Below are 17,887 nucleotides of genomic sequence, written 5' to 3'. Positions count from 1 at the left end.
GTTATCGACTCGGGCCTGCATATTGTAGCTCACCAGAAAGGCGCCCTCCGATCGCTGATCGCCTTAATAGACGCCCAATTAGCAGCGCCAGTGGTCGCGTTTACAGCCAGCGACTACAACTCGAAACCCGACCACAACTCGAAACTCGACTACGACGCTTGTGCTATATACGACAGGTTCAACATTGGTTATCTCACCACATAACTGGTTTTCGCAATTTTAGACTGGCCCATATCTTCTCCCCTCGTCAGTATGGCACCTCCAGGCACTTCCGTGCTTGCAGCGACCTCGCAGCCACCAGCGGCGACGTCGAGGGCGAGACCTCAAGCGCGCAGAAAGGCGAATCCACAGGATGATGCAGCGTACCATGGTGCACTGCCTTCCTCTGCGGGGGCCAAGCGGTCCGCCACCGACAAGGCGGACGGCGAGCCGCGGGTCAAGAGGAAGAGACTGGAGCCCGCCGTTCCGATCGCGAGTTCGGGAAACGCGTCTATGGTGGCTAGGAAACCAAATGACAGAGGTGTAGATGGAGACCGGCCATCGCTCGTGAGTGTTCCGTCGTGTATTCGTGCTGGGTCAAGCTAGGTGCTGGCGTACACATCAACGCACGACTGTATATGAACATCCGTGCTAACAACATACACTTAATCAGGTTGATTTCTCAAAGATGTCCATCGAAGCAATTCACAGATATCTTGTTGAGTACGACATAGTACCCGAACTCAGTCCTCTGCCTACAACAGCACTTGACCCGCCTCCTCCCTCCTACCTCCTCCGGCCGCGTGGGCAGCGAGCGTCCACAGCAAGTCCAGCACCCGCGCCTCTTCCCCCCACCCCCGCAAACCGCCCTCGGCGCGAGCCCAGTGCCAGCGCTAATAGGCGCAGGAGTTCGAGATTACTGGACGAAGATGAACTGCCGAACGGGATTCCAATCCTTGCGGACGTGGGTGAGGTCCATAAGGCCTTAGCCCAAATAGCGCAGAAGCATTTCCAGGAATATCATGTCAAGGAGGTGGAAACGTTGGCATCCTTCATGTGCGTTGTGAAAGCCAAAGGTGAGCGTCAACCTTGGCAGATGGGAACTCCGGCCTTCTGGTTGGCGAATAGATGGTTGCCAACCAACGCCCCTCTTCGCGTGCTCTTCGTTCCTTTTCTTTCGGCGTCAAATCTAGTTTCTATGTGCTTTGTGTTCCGCCATGCCCGAACATTCCTTTACGACTTCTCATTGTAAACTGCGCCCACGCGTCCTATGCATGTATGCTGACCACCTCCGTAACAGCGAGAATGCGTGGCTAAACGAGGAGTATTTGTATTCTGTGATTCCATTGGCGATCTGTCAGGCAACCAATGACAATACGACCTCATGATCAGGATCTTTTACCTGTCAGAGTTAAAAGTTCGTTCCTGCCGGCATCCCCGTAACCAGCGAAGCCATCGACATTGCATAATATCGTCAAGACAACCAACAAACCACCAATCTACCCACAGACGACCTCTCGCAACCCATGCGTATATAAGCTGCACTCATTCGCCTTGCAATGCCAGTTTCGTTCTCCCCACCCAACGTTCCCTCTTCGGTTCTTTTTGCAGCTGAGCTGCCTGGTCTTTCATTGTGAGTGCTGGTCGCCAGGGACCTCGGACAAACGGGCTAAGCGTAACACTCTGCAGTTTATTCAGGATCCCTTCCCCGAACCAGTCATTTTCCCCGTAACCGCTCGACGCTAGCTTCGCCGACTTGCAGCCATGAAGTTCACACATTCTCTCTCGAGTCTCATCTTCCTTCTCCCTCTTCTGGCGCAGGTTCACGCCACCCCACTCGTGAGTATATCTGTCCGAGGTGTATAGTATCGTTGTTGAATAAGATATACAGAGCTTCAAGGGTGGCGTTGCTGGTAACAACGGGGGTGCTGGTGGTGCTGCCGGCAACAAGGGGAACACTGGTGGTGCTGCTGCGGCTGCTGCCGCAACTGCCACGTCTTCCGCTGCCGCCACTGCCGCCTCGTCTGCCGCGTCTGCTGCATCGTCTGCTACTGCAAACAACAGCAACCCACAGGACTCTCTGAGTATGAGACTGCGTCGTCCCTACAGCTCAATTCACTGACAGCTATTGTTTAGCGCTGGATCCCAAGGTCGTTGCCACAGGCTTTGAGAACAACGGTCAAGATGTCCCTGCTGCCGGCCAGGTTGCCTCCCTTACCTCCGCCAACAACTTCATTAACTTCTGCTTGACTGTACCGAACCTTCCCATCACCAACGGTCAGCAGATCAAGACCGGCTCATGTAATCCGGCGCCCATGGGTATCATCGCTGCGACGACGAACATGCCCTCGTCCAAGTTCGTTGTTCCGACGAACGGCCAGAACTTCGCGGTCAACCAGTCGTTCACCGTCCAGATGGCTGTCTCGAACCTGGACACTGGCTTCTTCGTCAACGCGGATGAGAACTTCTTCGCTGCTCCCCAGCAGACCGGCAGCACTGGCAACATCCAGGGCCACTCGCACATCGTCATTGAGGCCGTCAACTCGTTCACGGACACGTCGCCGACCAACCCGAATGTGTTCGCCTTCTTCAAGGGCTTGAATGACCCCGCTGCGAACGGTCAGCTCACAGCGGATGTCACCAGCGGCCTCGACGCTGGCACCTACCGTATTGCGTCGATCAACACCGCTGCGAACCACCAGCCGGCTCTCGTTTCCATTGCCCAACACGGTGCCTTGGATGATATGGTCTACGTACGTCCTTGTTTCTGAGACATTGCCGCCATTTCTAAAGCCTTTCTCTACAGTTCACTGTTGGTGGTGACGGTGCAGCAGGGAACCCCTTCTCCGGCTCTGGTGGTGCTGCCGGCTCTACTTCGGCTAGTGGTGGTGCTGCTTCCTCTGCTGCCTCGGGTCAAGCTACTGCTGCTTCCTCTGCTGCTTCCTCTGCCGCTGCCGCCGCGACGTCTGCGGCGTCGACTGGCAAGGGTGCCCAGGGCCAGAATGCCGGCAAGGGTGGCAACCAGGGGGCCCAGGGCCAGGCCAACAAGGGCGGCAACAACGCGCAGGGCGGCAACGCCGGACAACAGCAGCCCGGTCGTCCGAAAGGCGGCTCCCCGTTCAAGGTTAGGAGGGACACGAAGAACCGCCTATAGAGTTTGTCGAGTTGCTGGAATGTGACTTGGACCTTTAGTTTCTGGTTAGGCGTATCCTGTATATTTGCGACTGCTGATCAGTCGCTGTGACTAGTTGGACCGAATCGATTGGGCTTGGGATCCCATCTTGTTATCAATTGCCTGACGTCTCCACAGAGACCGCTTGAGAAGAAGGATAAAAGAAAAGATCTGGTGCAACGGGGTTCACAGGGCAGCAGCAACGTAGCGGAGCGAACGGCGTAAACTGACCGCTGGAGCGTGATAGGCTGACTTGTCCTTCGCGCTACAAACCGGCCCGAACTGGGCGCGGCACTTTGGCACAAAAAGGCCGGCATCACAACAGGCAAAAGGATGCGTGCTACGTCATGGTACCGTTGGTAGCATTCACTCCGCTACAGTCAGCCATCCTTGTGTAGCGCAAATTCCGAGCTTTTAGATACCCTTGTTCGCAGAAAAACCACGCTAGAGATACTCTTGCAGAGCAAAGCCAGAGGACAGGAGAGATCGTATTTCGTATCAGAAGGCTGAATGAATATGTTTTCGCAAAAAGACGGCACGTTGACGGCCTTAACATCAGGTCCGTGAGAGCTAAGCCGGTCGTCAACTCCGCTGGGATTTTCAGGTATATGTGCGAATGCACTACACTCCCTCATGCTGGCATGGGCACAGTCAGTACGCATCATACGACCGAGCTACGGTACCGGAGCTTGGAGCATGGAAGCGGGGCGCTTCGTCAAATACTGTTTCAGTGGTAAGAGGTTGGCCATCAAAGGCGCGGGATCCCTCTCATTCACGTAGTTCTCTACCGTTGGTGTCCAAAATATTCCTAAGAATGTAAGAGGCATGCTGAATGAGTTATGTGAAGTTTAGCGCGACACGTTCAGTGGAACATGCGTAATCGGCACGGAGAATTGGCCGTTTCAAGGAGTAGCTCAAGATTGTACATCGGATATTATACTACGCCAGGTCAATCAGCCATGCCGGTTGCCAGGAACTGGGTATCCTGTCAGTGAACTGAGGACGAGTAACCCCGCGGCGGAAACGCACCTCGTCAGCCTCAGCGTCGGACACGTCGGACCTGCCACCTTGTCGCTCCGCTTCGGATTGGCCGATGAGACTCATATCGCGTCCGAGATCGGAGAGCCTGGTCCAGAAATAATCGTTCCCTGGGGTATCGTCCAGACAGCGGCGTTTGAGGTCGCGCAAGAAATCGTTCCACGCATCAATCTCGTCCTCCTGCACAGCCATTAAGCCGGAGTTAGAGGGAGGCGTATATCCGAGCGTGGCTTACCTCAAGTGACACCTTGCGCAGCGCGCGCGTACACTCGAGCAGCTCATCCGTGCGCTTCGCTGAGAAGGGCCTGAAGACGATCGTCCGAATTACAAAGGCGAGATCTTCGACTGCCTTCGTCACCAAGTCGCCACTTGCGATGTTCTTGTAAAAGTCTTCGAGCGGTTCGGTCGTGCCAATGATCCGACCAGGAGCTCGGTCTCTCTCCGGTGCTGGCGACACAGACCTTTCTGGTGTGGGCGGCATGTGGTCGTGCTCAGGCACAGCAGATGTACCTCTTTGCTTTGGCTTCTTGTCCAGGAGCAGTTCTTCCTCGTCTTCGTCTTTGGGTTCGGGCTCTGGCTCGGTCTCACTATCGTCTGACACTGATCTCTTCGGAACCTTGCGCTGAGTAGCCGGCGATACTCTCCTGTGCTGCGAACGGGAGACATGTTGAGACTGCGTTTGAGACAGCTTGATTTTCTTGTTTGGCTGCTTGTCTAAGAGCAGAGTGTCGTCGCCGTCGTCGCGCGCACGAACGTGTCCGTCCTTGCGGTTTCTGGCTACCGTCTTGGGCACTTGAGAAAAAGATATGATTTAAGTATCGAGTGTGGCGGCGATTAGCTCAAAATTGCACCAACCTTCTTTGACGTTGAAAGCCTCGCGCGCTGCGTCGATTGCAGGGCGAGCACGCTTCATGACTCTGCGAGGGGGCTCAAAATATTTCAGCAGCTCGGGGTGCGGCGGAGGCAGAGGCTGCCTGTTCAAGTCTTCCACGATAGCAGCGTGAAATTGGGCTTGCTTTATGCGGTGAATCGCGGGGTTGTAGGACAACCTCGTGTCATACCAAGGTGTTCGGTTCCTGCGCGCAATTAGCGCGAGCTTAGCTGACAATCGCATCGGGCGCTCACCCATCCTCGTCTTTCTCACCAGCCTCCATGAGATTAAGCGCGTCAACAAGATCCTCCATTGTTTCCAGCTGCTCCTCCGTGGGGAGATATGGGTGCGTCATCACCAGCTGGCCCTTACCATTGACCAGTTGGTCCAACGACGGGAACGACCACTTTCGCAAGTCATCCGCGAAAGGCATCTAGCGAGCATTCAGTATGTGATATCAATGCAATACGTGCGATGCTCTCACCTGAACCCACAACAGGTAATTAGCCGATTCGTCTTTGACAGGCTGCAGCACGCCCATCTTTGGCTCCGAGCCGTCGGTTGTGATCCATCGAGTGATCGCGTAGTACATGATTTCTTTGCCGTTAATTTCCTGGAACATGGCCTCTACCAGGCTAGAGAGCGCCACCTGTTGCAAGGGGGACTTATCGGCTGCGAACACATACCGGACTTCGCCTATTGACCACTCGCGCCGGAAGAACTCGTCCTTGAAGAATCCGCAAATCTCCATACCTCTCTTCGTCTCGAGCTTCGGGAAGTTGTTCTCGGGAACAGGCACGAAAGACGACCCATATTTGTATCCACGGATGAGCTCTTCCTTCTCGACGTCTTGCAGGTCGTCCTTCTTTTCTGTCTCTTCCTCGGCGTCTCGATCTGCTTCCTCGTCATCGCGACGGCCACTAGGGTCGAAGGCGTAGCGGATCTCTCTGGTTAGCTGGCCATATTCGACCGTAGGCTCGCTATCGTCGCCTGGATTCTGCATTTCAATGTCTTCGTCGCCGATCCTGGCGAACTTCTTGAAAGACTTAGGGCGGACCAGAGCTGTGCACTTGCTTATCTTCACGTTGATCTCAATGGCTTCTTCGGGATGGTTCTCCACGTCACCCAGACGAAGGACAGAGGCTGATGGCTGTGACCTAGTTTGCTTGGACTCCGGTCTGGAGATCTCTTCAATTGCAGCCGTACAATTGCCGACGACGCCGTTGTCCAGAGTCCCTACTAGCGTGTGATAGAACTCTTCGTTCTCACGCTGGCCAGCACGTCAGTGACAACCCCAGCTGCAATACTGTCGCGCTTACTTTGATGTCAGACTTGTCCTCTTCCACGTAGCCGAATTCCTCATCGTCGAAGTCAACGCCGCTGTCGTTCTGGTCAGCAAGAGGATTACTGGTCGAGCTCAGGGGATACGTACACGATAGTGAGTTTAATCTTCAGGTCGTTCAGCCTTTGCGCTATCTTCTCTAAGTGCTGAATTTCAATCGGATTTTCACCATCAGTGAGCAGAACTATTTTCCGAGTCCACGTCTTCTTGTTACCCAAGTACTGATCTTGTGTCTCGATGCCGACTACGAGAGCATCGAGTGCTGTGAGCAGGCTATCAGTACTTTTGTTCTTGCATTAAATATACCACTTACGGTCTCCGATTTCTTCAGCTGGATTGAGTTCGGATATCTGTGCGATGGTTTTGGCGGTGGGATGCAAAATGGGCACGAGCTCGTCGACGTTTTCGTAGCCGCCTTGCTTGCGGTTGACATGATTGTTGGTTTCTAACAATGTCTTATAAGTGACTGTCCGTGTACGTATAGGTCGACTCACTTCGGGAGCCAAACACGATAACACCACACTGGTCAGTTTTCCGTTCGTGGTAGATCTATAGTGTACAGTAAGGATATGAAAGCCGTAACTGCCGCACATGCGTACCATTTCTTGCACTTTGAGCTTCACAAACTGAAGAGCCACTTCGAGATTGGTCATTTCTACTGTCTGTGTTTCACCATTTGGCAACAACGCCTCGACCTCGCGCATCTTCCCCATCGACGGGGAGACGTCGACGAGGAACATGGTGACTGTGTACTGTGTTCGGATTCAACATCTGTAACACTGCTGCGAAGTGTGGCACTTTACCCCCGCTCGTTCTGTCATTGCGTCGTGGTGATACAAGACGAAGTCTAATGAGCACGCGTGGATTCGGAGTTTAAACGTGTTGCGGAGTTTGCGACGTGTACGAGTCACGTGCCTGCCCCCTTTGTTGCACGGGCGGTGCGTCTCTGTTTTCCCACGACTCTCAGCGTGAGCAGTGACGGCAAATTAGGGCGAATTATTCGAGGCTCGGTTGTCGCCCAGATCTCGCGAAAGCATGGCTGCCCCAAGTCAGCCTTTCTTCCAACCACCAGCATCTCAATCAAAACCACAAACTCCCTTTGCCCAGAATGCCCTCAGCCAGGCCAAGGTACACGCAGTCATTGAAGTGCGTACTTTATCCCAGATTTCATGTACATGTACCCACTCGCCCCCCTCCAGCGTGTCAAGGTGCTCAAACAGGCGGGATTTACGGAGGAGAGTAATCCGGAGCTAGCGAAAATGGTGACTTTCTTGAAAGCGATGGCGCAGCAACGTGAGTCGTCTGTCCTTTCCCCGTTTGTTCAGCTCACGTTAAACACTAGGGAAATGGGCCGCAGAGGCTACCGCGGACCATTCCATGCCTCAGACGAATGGACATGTCATGACGGGCCCCAGAATGAACGGAAGCCCTGCGCCCAACGGCAACCCTCTGACCTCTGGTCCGATACCGACCCAGGCGTACCCAGCACCGTCACAATCCCCCGTGTCGTTCACACCAGACCAGATCAACGCTCTTCGCGCCCAGATCCAAGCCTTCAAACTCATCTCTCGTGGCATGCCAGTTCCCGATTCCCTGCAGGTAGCTGTACGTGTGCCAAACCAAGCGGTTCCCGAGCTGGAGAAGTTGCTTCATGGCGGAGACATCAACTCTAGAGTTGTCGATAGTGCTGTGAAAGTCCACAAAAGCGCCCCTGCGTCGGCAATACCAGCACCGGGCACCTCAAGCAGCAGCGGCGAGGCCGTTGCCGAGATTAAGGCAGAAGAGGAGATCGTGCAGGATATGACGGACATGCCGAAGGGCCCATTCCTCGAAGATAACGTCGACTCAGGCGTATACCCGTACAATGCATACATGCATCCTTTCACACATCTCAAGCGCGATCCAAACGTCGACCCCGCCCTTTTTGCCACCCGCCTCCAGCGGCTGCTTATCCCCTCCATCATGCCCGCTGGTCTTGATCTTCAGGAAGTTATCGCCGAACGCAATCGCTTTGTCGATGCTCGTATAGAACAGCGCATCCGTGAGCTCGAGGACCTGCCCGCTCTTATGGGCGACGGCGGCTTGGAGCCTATCGTGCCGGACGGCGACGCTCCCGAGAACAAGGAGAATGCGACTGACTTGAAGTCTCTCATCCACCCTCCTCCAGGCACGCACGGCAAGCTGCGGGCTGTGATCGAGCTCAAGGCACTGCGGCTTCTCGACAAGCAACGGCAGATGCGCGCCATGGTCGCAGAACGCCTCGTCCACGGGTCCACGCTCCCCCTGAACCGCACAGAATTCCGCAGGACACGCAAGCCAACAATACGCGACGCTCGTATGACAGAGCAGGCAGAGCGTAAGCAGCGAGCAGAGCGCGAACGTAGGGCCAAAGCCAAGCATGTTGAACAGCTCAAGACGATCTGTGACCATGGACGAGAAGTGCACGCAGTGAACCGTACCGCCCAGGATCGCATCGTTAAGCTCTCGAAAGCTATCGCGAGCTTCCATGCCCACACCGAGAAGGAGGAGCAGAAGCGCATCGAGCGTTTGGCGAAGGAGCGTCTGAAGGCGCTGAAGGCGGACGATGAAGAGGCCTACATGAAGCTTATCGATACCGCCAAAGACACCCGTATTACCCACTTGCTTCGCCAGACCGACACCTTTCTTGATTCGCTTGCCCAGGCTGTCATGGAGCAGCAGAAGCAAGGCGATCCGAGCTGGCAACCGGACGAAGAGCCCACTAGCGAGGAGACGTTCGGCGCCCAGAAGCAAATTCCTGACGAGGACAAGGGCAAACTCGATTACTACGCGGTCGCGCATCGCATCAAGGAGAAGGTTACGAGGCAGCCTAGCCTGCTGATTGGCGGTACGCTCAAGGACTATCAGCTCAAGGGCTTGCAGTGGATGGTCAGCTTGTACAACAACAAGCTTAACGGGATCCTTGCAGACGAGATGGTGCGTAAAACCTGACGACCATTTTGCTCACTGCTAACCGATGTCGTGTAGGGTCTCGGCAAGACGATACAAACCATCTCGCTTGTGGCCTTTTTGATCGAGGTCAAGAAGCAGCGGGGACCTTACCTCGTCATCGTTCCTCTATCTACGATGACGAACTGGTCGGGCGAGTTTGCCAAGTGGGCGCCTGGCGTCAGGGCGATCTCCTACAAGGGCAACCCGACTCAGCGGCGTGCTTTGCAAAACGAAATTCGCGGCGGTCAGTTCCAAGTGCTCTTGACCACGTATGAGTACATCATCAAAGACCGGCCGGTCCTGAGTCGCATGAAGTGGGTGCACATGATCATCGGCACGTGGTTTTCCTTTCCTTTGTGCGCCTCGATACTGAGGCTCTTTTAGATGAGGGTCATCGTATGAAAAACACCCAGTCCAAGCTCTCGCAGACGCTCACCCAGCACTACCACTCACGGTATCGCCTCATTCTCACGGGTACCCCGCTTCAGAACAACCTCCCGGAATTGTGGTCGCTGCTCAACTTTGTGCTTCCCAAGATCTTCAATTCCGTCAAATCGTTCGACGAATGGTTCAACACGCCGTTCGCGAACTCGGGCACGGGCGACAAGATCGAGCTGAACGAAGAAGAGGCGCTGCTCATCATTCGGCGTCTGCATAAGGTGCTCCGTCCGTTCCTGCTGCGTCGTCTCAAGAAGGACGTCGAGTCGGAGCTGCCAGATAAGGTCGAGAAGGTTATCAAGGTCAAGATGAGCGCTCTCCAGTCGCAGCTGTACAAGCAGATGAAAAAGTACAAGATGATAGCGGACGGTAAGGACAATAAGGGGTGCGTCGCGGTAGCTTTATGCCGTTTCGTGGGTTGTTAATACTGTCGCAGTAAACCCGGTGGTGTCAAGGGCTTGAGCAACGAGCTCATGCAGCTCCGAAAGATCTGCCAGCATCCGTTCTTGTTCGAGAGCGTCGAAGACAATGTTAACCCCTCGGGCTACGTCAATGACCTCATCTTCCGAACGTCCGGCAAGATCGAGTTGCTTTCCCGCATCTTGCCGAAGTTCTTTGCCACCGATCATCGCGTCCTCATCTTCTTCCAGATGACCAAAGTCATGGACATTATGGAGGACTTCCTGAAGATGATGAACTGGAAGTACCTGCGTCTCGATGGTGGAACAAAGACGGAAGATCGTGCCGGTCATGTCGCCTTGTTCAATGCTGAGGGTTCTGACTACAAAGTCTTCATTTTATCGACTCGCGCTGGCGGTCTCGGTCTCAACTTGCAGTCTGCCGATACGGTCGTCATGTACGTGATATTTCCTTGAGCGCCTATCTGCGTTACTGACCGCTCTTTGATAGCTTCGACTCCGACTGGAATCCCCATGCTGATCTTCAGGCCCAGGATCGTGCGCACCGTATCGGCCAGACGAAGGTTGTCCGCATCCTTCGGTTTATCACCGAGAAGAGTGTTGAGGAAGCGATGTTCGCGCGTGCGCGGTACAAGCTCGACATCGACGACAAGGTCATTCAGGCCGGTCGGTTCGACAATAAGTCGACGCAGGAGGAGCAGGAAGAGTTTTTGCGCTCGATCCTTGAGGCGGACCAGGAAGAGGAGAACGAGGAGGCGGGCGACATGAACGACGAAGAGATCAACGAGATCATCGCCCGAAACGAAGAAGAGGTCGGCACCTTCCGAGAATTCGACATCAAGCGTGACCGTGATGCAATGGAGGCGTGGCGTGCGTCGGGCAACCGCGGCAAGCCGCCGCCGCCGCTCATCAGCCTCGACGAGCTGCCAGACTGCTACCGGACGGACGAGCCGTTCGCGAACAGCAACGAGCTCGAGGAGTTCGAGGGTCGTGGGGCGCGCAAGCGGACGGCCGTGAACTACAACGACGGGCTCAGCGACGACCAGTGGGCGATAGCGCTCGAGGAGGGCGAGGACATCCAGGAGCTGTCCGAGCGCGCGCGCGCGCAGAAGGACAAGCGTGCCGCGAACAAGCTTCTCAAGGAGGTAGATTCGCGCAACTCGCCGGCGTTCGACGACACTCCGCGTGGCCGCAAGGCGAAAAAGGGCAAGGCCAAGGTTATCGACATACCGTTTGATACGCCGTCGAACGGCAAGCGGAAGCGTGGCAAGGCCATGTCGGTCTCGCCCTCTGTCGACGGCGACGAGCCTGAGGACCGCGACCCGAAGCGGCGGAAGACAAAGCCGGCGGAGGTACCAGCTGCGGTCAAGGAGAAGATGAAGAAGGCCTACAACGAGTGCTACAAGGCTGTTCTTCAGTCTGAGGACGACACCAGTCGCCGGCGATGTGAGTTGTTCAAGGAGCTTCCGGACAAGAAGGTGTGTGAATTACCGAGCTGGTTGGCGTTATGGCATGCTGACGGCTCTCCTTGCAGCTCTACCCCGACTATTACGAGGTCATCAAGCAGCCGATCGCCATGTCCACCATCCGGAAGCGCATCACGAGCAACTACTACAAGTCCGTCCTCGACTTTCGGGAGGACTGGCGGCTGATGTTCAACAACGCCCGGACGTACAACCAGGAGGGCTCGTGGGTGTACAACGATGCGGACGAGATGGAGAAGATCTTCAACGCGACATTCGACCGCACCATCGTCGGCAGCGGCCTGCCCGGCGCGCCTGCTGGCGCCGGGTCCGGGGCGTACGACTCGGCGCCGACGCCGATGGACGACGACGAGCGGCCGCTGCCAAAGTCAAAGAACGGGCGGAAGCAGGTGCTGAGCGACGACGAGTACCTGACGCCCAGCGATGATGAGTAGGGTCCTCGCCGCTGAGACCCTCTCCTTCAGGCTTCTTCCTGCACCTCTTTTTATGTCACTATCCTACTTTGTTTTGCGTATCGCCGTCTATATAGCATTTGTATCATACTAGACTGTGGTTCACGAGCCCCTGGAGTAATCCAATACATATTTCTCCGCAACTGTGACAGGAAAGATGCGGCAGTAGCGGTGGGCGAGTGGAGGTGTTATGCGGTCAGTACTGCATCTAAGCCTTCTTTTTCCCTTCCCACAAAGCCTTCATGCTGGGTACAGCGGGACCTTCATCGGCTTAGCCTGGGATAGGTGAGGAGAGTATGGAGGGCCATGTTCCGTCTGCGGTCGCAGGCGTTGAGCCGGTATAAATACCAGACATCGCCATATGGGGAGTTGCAGGGTAGCCGGCAAGTCCATCGTCGAGGGCATTAAGGGGCGACAGGACATCATCGGCCGCATCGGGCACCTCATCTCGTCACTAGAGGGACCAGTACCATTCTCTGGGGGCGGAGTGGAAAATGTCTCTGATAGTGCCACAGTGGTGGTGGGTGAAGATGATGCGGCAGTAATAGTTGGAACACGGAGAGGCATGGCAGTGGGCTCAACATCGTAGAGGGTGTCCTGGCTCGCCAAATAAACTACCTCCGTAGACCAACCTATACGCCACACCTCCCTGGTTCTTGCATCCTGGTTTATCTGCGTCATGAGGTCCTCCATGATTGCTTGATATCGTGCCAAGTGGCTATCGTTAACAGTGAGGTCCAGGCCAGGAAGCAACTCTTGGACTTGGGGAGGAACCTTTTGTATGGCCCGTGATATGTCGCCCGAAGTGACTTGCGGTTGAGTGTGGTTTGGGGATCTGGCAACTCCAAACTGCCACAGTTTGACATAGATTCCGAACTTGAGGAACTCGGAGCATATTACTCTCCTGGCTTCGGAAGGCTGCATCATAAGTAGAAAAGCGAGCGCGTCAATATGGCCCTCATGATTTATTGAGCGCACGAGTGGCTGAGATTAATCACCCACCTGGAGATAATTCCATATATCTTGTGTAGTACAGTTTATCTGATCAGGACCGAACTCCGTGTATATCCATGCATGCAAAGCCAGTCGGATATCTTGCACAAACCGATATAGATGCTCCTCCAGCTCGGCGGTATATTTGGCATGCCTGACATGCACCCACCACTTGCCTGCCATTATGTTGAAGTTGACACACGCAAGGCGAGACCGTGGATCCCGCTCCTGCAGGTTATGGCAGTAATTCTCGAATGACATGGCTGCCAGACAAGCACATGCAAGGTGAGCGTGTCCTTCAGACTTGTCCACGTGGTAGAGCGCATCAACGCAACGTCGTTCGTCGACGAGGAACTCGCGGAAGGGAGGCATGAAGCGGCACCACACGCCCGCGCCTGTCGATCGTCAACACGGAGTGCAGGCGGTCCACCATGTGGAAGACGTCGTCGACGGACAGATTGCGTTCGTAGAACGCGATGGTGTCAGGGTTTATCCAGCGGGATTCCGACGCGACGAAGCACAGGAGCGAGCGGAGACGTTCGCGGTTCGGGGGGGGGGGGGGGCGAGGCGCGCAAGTCTTCCGGGGGAAACGCGGTCTGCAGGATCTGCAGATACAGCGCATCGAAAGGCGACGTCGCCGGTCGCCCGCCTGAGAGAAGAAGCTCGAACCACTCCTCCGGGTGGTTGTGATGCTCGTCCAAGAAGTTTACCGCAACGCGGGCGAAGATGAACACGCCGTTCGCGCGTTTGATGAGGCGATCAAGGGCATCGGGGTTCTTCTTGATGAACTCGGCGTACGGGGGTATCTTCGGCACGGTCTCCTCGAAGTAACGCCTGACGTCGCCCCGACTGTTCGCTGCGTCCTCCAGACGCATGTGGTGGACGACGTCGGCCGAACTTGAATGTGCGAGCGCTGACAGGATTCGAGGCTCTGGCCGTGACGCGGCAAAGACATACAGCCAGGGAAGCTCGCGGACCAGCTTGAGCAAGGATCGAAGCAAGTCGGGAACGAGCTTCTTGTCCGTGCATTCGTCTATCCCATCGATGACAAGCAGCGTCGGGGCCTGGTCCGACGCGGGGGCGGCGAGAAGAGCCTTCCGGAGAAGCCCTTCGAATCCGTGCTGCATCCGCTGCCGCTCACCGTAGTCGAGGTGCTCTCGCGCGGCACTGATGATATGAGGACGGAGGGTCGGTTGGGACACGGCAAGCTGGCGCGCGAGGGTCGAGAAGAACAAGCGTGCGGGATCAGGATCTCCGCGACCGCGGACGAAGAAGAACGAGGCCCAGAGCCTGAGCGAGAGCTGTCCCTTCGTGTCGTGGCGGACGCAGAGCTGGTGGGCGATCGACGACTTTCCTAGGCCTGCTTTGCCACCGAGGAAGTACACTCGCTTGGGGTCATCCTCGGGGAATCGACCAGTCGACCACCGCTCCAGTTCTGCGAATAGCTCCTCCCGGGTACCTTGCATGAACCCGCTCTTGAGTTCGTCCACCGAGCGATAGCCTGCATCCGCCCAAGGGATGGAATCCACGACCTTTCGATCCTCTGCAGGGGCGGTGATCAGTCTCTGCGTTCACGTCAGTGACGAGAGACGGGCTGATAAGACTTACCAGCTTCACGCAATTGGCATTGAATTCGCTGTAGAACGCCGTTATGGATGAGCCGTCCGAGATGATGGCATCGTACGAACCTTCGTAGTTTGTGCAACGCTGACCAGGATGCTCTCGATGGAGATGGAGCCGCTGAGCTGGGGCAAGCAAGCACGCGTCATATAGCGCAACATCAAGAGTCGACGAGGCCGGCGTACCGTGAATAGTTCTATTGCCCTTTTCATTTCATCATTCATGTCCGACAGGATCGCCTGGTTCCGAGAACTGTAGACGAACCCTTTGACGGATCCGCGGAACCATTTCCCGCCCTTCAGCTCTCCCGCGCGTCCCCGGAGGTCGTCGATTGTGCTGAGCTGGGATCGGCGTCATGTACCAACGGTCATCGGACACTTCACGCACCTCTGCAGATCCCTCATCCGCTTCTGAAGGCCATCAGAGTGCTGGAACCTGTCCAGCAGGTCCCGCTTGTCTTGCGCGTCGCCGCTGTACCCGGCCACTACAACCAGCGCTTTCGCCGCAGTCCTGTCGATCACACTCTTGAGCTCCTCGGCCCGGACAAGGAAGGCGCCGCGCGCTGCGTTGTTCTCCCGGACGACCTGCAAAGCGGGGGGAGTGTTGGAAGAGTGCTGTTCGTCCGTCCGACGACGACTACTGGGACCGACGCACCTTGACTCTCTCGACAAGAAGGCCGAGTCCTTTCGCGATCAGAGGGAGACCCGGTACGGGGGCGAACTGGAGGGCGTCTCCTACCAGCTCAAGGAGCGGAGGGGCGGCATCGAGGGCCATTTCGACGGCCTCGGAATGCGACATGGCCGACAGTGGTTGGTGTGTTGCGGGCAGAGCGAGCGGACATAAGGCGCAAAGGAACGGGCACGAGTTCTCATGCATTGGGTCCCGTGTACTAGTACCGAAGTTACGGATACGGAAACGCGCTGGTAGCGGATCTGGACAGGCTGTCAATTAGGCTCTGATGCCAGTTGGGATCTTCATCGGCTAAGCTCGGGGTGGATGAGGAGAACTGCAGTCACAGGCAAACGTACCATGCCGCCGCTAGCAGTACCCGAATTCACAGCACAGTCAATCCAATCAGAGCGTACGGACGCAGGGTATACCCATTGCATGTACGACACTATACCACAATCCGGTCGACCTCTTCCAGGGTCCAATATTTCTTCATATTCTCCCCGCGGAGATCCTCAACCTGATAACGCACAATGTCAGAAGTGGGCGCGCGCGCCGGATCCGCTCGGTACAGACCTCTTCGTCTAGGTGCCTGAACAGCACCTCCCTCCAGCCGTCCAAGCACGCCTTCATTTCTTCGGGGCTGTACGTCGCCGGCTCCGCCAGCCACTTCTCGATGAAGGCTCCAAGTTTGTCGAGACCTGGCGCATGTCAGTCCACAGGCGACAGTTGCAGTGGAGGGAGAGGGGGAGGGGACGGCTCACCCTCGTGAATGCCGTGGTGGCTCTTGATGTGCTGCTCGTCGTCCTTGAACGTGGGCATGCGCTTCGCGAGCAGAGGGAATATGTGGCGCTCCTCGATCGTGTGGTGCACGGTGAGATCTGGGCCGGACCGACTCAGCAACGGGCCAAGAGGTGGCAAAAAAGTGGCGCGCGTGACTAGAAAAGAAAAGAAAATTGAACACGCACGTTTCCGGAGCTCGCCCGCCGAGGAGAGGTACATCCGCAGGTTCATGCCGCGCTTGCTGAACGAGCCGTCCGCCATCTGGGAGGGGTTGCTCGCGCACGGTGTCAACAAGCTGCGCGGAAGGGCCGCGCGGAGGCGCGAAGCGCGGGACGCACCTCGTAGATCGCGTTGACTGCGCCGCGGGACGTGCCCACATGGCGGGGGAAGCGAGCTAGGTGAGGGGTCTGTTCCTGCTGGCGATGGAGTACGGGCACTCACACTCTGCCTTGAAGTACTCGTGGAAGCGGGACATGCCGTCCGAGAGCTGGAGGGAAAGCGGCAGATCCGTCGTCATTGGGTGTCTCCGAGGAGATGTTGCCTTCAGCGGCGGCGGCTCACCCGGTTCCACCTTCTCTCGTCCCTCGCATTGGCGATCCTCTGGGCACCCGGCTCCGATGTGGAAGACATGGCTCGTCTCCACGGTGTTATGTTCCGCGTGGATGGCTGCGTGCCTTTACGCAGCAAACGTACGCTAGTCAGTCGAGTTTTCCGCGGCGGAAGAGTGCGTACAGGAGGCTCACCGCGTCCGAGAGAAGTCCGTGTCAGCGTCTGGAGAGACTTGAGCACTGACAGCATGGGCAGTATTCACCGGCAATATGACCTGTACGACACCTCTCGCGAGAGACAAGTGCTGGCAACGAGCAGAGTCCGCGCTTCCTTGGGTGCTTTCTCCGAGTGATTCGTAACTTGGCGCAGCGGTACGTCTGGCAGCGAGAATCAGCTAGTCATATTGGGTGACAACTTTACGTGTACGATGGACCGCTGGCGAGGCGCGGCGCAGCATAGTAGTACATCACTTACCTACCGTATATATTCACCTCCCTCTGTCTATACGGTCTCTTGCAAACGATAGGACGATGAGAGGAAAGTGGACAGTAGTCAACCTTGGCGCAGCGTGGGTCTCTTCTGCCTCGATCACGATCGCCCTCCACGAGGCCCGGAACCTTTTCACTCTCTGACACAGTGGCATCTGGCCGTGCCGTCGATGCGACAATAAGAGCACATTTGGAACCCGCAGCAGAAGCTACAAATAACACGAACAGGACGCGACGTTTGCGGGGGCGCCTCCTCTTGCCAACCCAGCCGCTTTGACCTTGACCAGAATCACTGCAGTGCACCTACCTCCCTCACGTCGTCATTCGCGAAGCTCTCGCTCGACAAAGACCAGATTGAGGCGCAATCGCGGAGACTGGTGCTACGGCTCCCGGGGCGCAATATGGTGGCAGAGCGTGCGTAGAGGCCCGAGCAAAGAACTCTGATATCTTCTAGGAACTACTCGCTCACGAAGACCCGCATTGTCACACCGGCACTGGCCAGCGAACTTGCGCACCTGAGCACGCCCGAGCACGCTTCCAGCTCCTTGAACGTGAATCGAGTTGCACCACCATTCCTACGCGACTGCTACAGTTGTAGTACCCCTTGCACATGACACCGA

General features: G+C 56.2%; 6 protein-coding genes across 6 annotated transcripts; 3 read left to right on the top strand and 3 right to left on the bottom strand.

Annotated features, from left to right (window-relative positions):
- Positions 1-252: 252 nt before the first annotated feature.
- Positions 253-1,231, top strand: PHACADRAFT_84386 (uncharacterized protein; the record flags this gene model as incomplete). The annotated part of the gene is made up of 2 exons (XM_007389838.1): positions 253-522; positions 653-1,231. 2 exons carry the CDS (start codon positions 253-255, stop codon positions 1,229-1,231), a joined length of 849 nt encoding a protein of 282 aa, XP_007389900.1.
- Positions 1,232-1,560: 329 nt separating this feature from the next.
- PHACADRAFT_246383 (uncharacterized protein) lies at positions 1,561-3,274 on the top strand. The gene is made up of 6 exons (XM_007389837.1): positions 1,561-1,612; positions 1,669-1,818; positions 1,871-1,910; positions 1,941-2,063; positions 2,116-2,732; positions 2,786-3,274. Exons 2-6 carry the CDS (start codon positions 1,744-1,746, stop codon positions 3,131-3,133), a joined length of 1,203 nt encoding a protein of 400 aa, XP_007389899.1. The 5' UTR covers positions 1,561-1,612; positions 1,669-1,743; the 3' UTR covers positions 3,134-3,274.
- An 816-nt stretch (positions 3,275-4,090) lies between these two features.
- PHACADRAFT_82428 (uncharacterized protein) lies at positions 4,091-7,142 on the bottom strand (the record flags this gene model as incomplete). Its single annotated transcript, XM_007389836.1, is given in 10 exon segments — positions 4,091-4,369; positions 4,425-4,981; positions 5,045-5,265; positions 5,315-5,493; positions 5,530-6,330; positions 6,380-6,440; positions 6,493-6,664; positions 6,716-6,847; positions 6,897-6,951; positions 6,963-7,142. 10 exon segments carry the CDS (start codon positions 7,140-7,142, stop codon positions 4,091-4,093), a joined length of 2,637 nt encoding a protein of 878 aa, XP_007389898.1.
- A 235-nt stretch (positions 7,143-7,377) lies between these two features.
- On the top strand, positions 7,378-12,420 carry PHACADRAFT_179732 (uncharacterized protein). Its single transcript, XM_007389835.1, has 8 exons — positions 7,378-7,548; positions 7,602-7,695; positions 7,745-9,357; positions 9,409-9,706; positions 9,757-10,195; positions 10,247-10,666; positions 10,720-11,707; positions 11,764-12,420. The coding sequence occupies exons 1-8, from the start codon at positions 7,438-7,440 to the stop codon at positions 12,145-12,147; spliced, it is 4,347 nt and encodes a 1,448-aa protein (XP_007389897.1). The 5' UTR covers positions 7,378-7,437; the 3' UTR covers positions 12,148-12,420.
- PHACADRAFT_203640 (uncharacterized protein) lies at positions 12,406-13,568 on the bottom strand (the record flags this gene model as incomplete). Its single annotated transcript, XM_007389834.1, has 2 exons — positions 13,168-13,568; positions 12,406-13,083 (listed from the first exon to the last, which is right to left on the bottom strand). Exons 1-2 carry the CDS (start codon positions 13,528-13,530, stop codon positions 12,406-12,408), a joined length of 1,041 nt encoding a protein of 346 aa, XP_007389896.1. The 5' UTR covers positions 13,531-13,568.
- A 2,327-nt stretch (positions 13,569-15,895) lies between these two features.
- PHACADRAFT_189570 (uncharacterized protein) lies at positions 15,896-17,028 on the bottom strand (the record flags this gene model as incomplete). The annotated part of the gene is made up of 7 exons (XM_007389833.1): positions 15,896-15,967; positions 16,024-16,148; positions 16,212-16,328; positions 16,416-16,491; positions 16,569-16,624; positions 16,672-16,896; positions 16,974-17,028. The coding sequence occupies 7 exons, from the start codon at positions 17,026-17,028 to the stop codon at positions 15,896-15,898; spliced, it is 726 nt and encodes a 241-aa protein (XP_007389895.1).
- Between the last annotated feature and the right edge of the window lie 859 nt (positions 17,029-17,887).

This window comes from Phanerochaete carnosa (assembly GCF_000300595.1).
Source record: "Phanerochaete carnosa HHB-10118-sp unplaced genomic scaffold PHACAscaffold_1, whole genome shotgun sequence".
Lineage (NCBI taxonomy): Eukaryota > Fungi > Basidiomycota > Agaricomycetes > Polyporales > Phanerochaetaceae > Phanerochaete > Phanerochaete carnosa.
Note: the sequence above shows the minus strand (reverse complement) of the source record. Positions and strands in the feature narration are given on the sequence as shown.

Excerpts from the sequence above, each read along its gene's own strand:
- PHACADRAFT_246383 (XM_007389837.1), top strand. The coding sequence starts at position 1,744 with ATGAAGTTCACACATTCTCTCTCGAGTCTCATCTTCCTTCTCCCTCTT. Across the intron at positions 2,064-2,115 it reads CAACCCACAGGACTCTCTGA|CGCTGGATCCCAAGGTCGTT; the intron begins GTATGAGACTGC and ends GCTATTGTTTAG. Across the intron at positions 2,733-2,785 it reads CCTTGGATGATATGGTCTAC|TTCACTGTTGGTGGTGACGG; the intron begins GTACGTCCTTGT and ends CTTTCTCTACAG.
- PHACADRAFT_179732 (XM_007389835.1), top strand. The coding sequence starts at position 7,438 with ATGGCTGCCCCAAGTCAGCCTTTCTTCCAACCACCAGCATCTCAATCA. Across the intron at positions 7,549-7,601 it reads AGGTACACGCAGTCATTGAA|CGTGTCAAGGTGCTCAAACA; the intron begins GTGCGTACTTTA and ends GCCCCCCTCCAG. Across the intron at positions 9,358-9,408 it reads GGATCCTTGCAGACGAGATG|GGTCTCGGCAAGACGATACA; the intron begins GTGCGTAAAACC and ends GATGTCGTGTAG.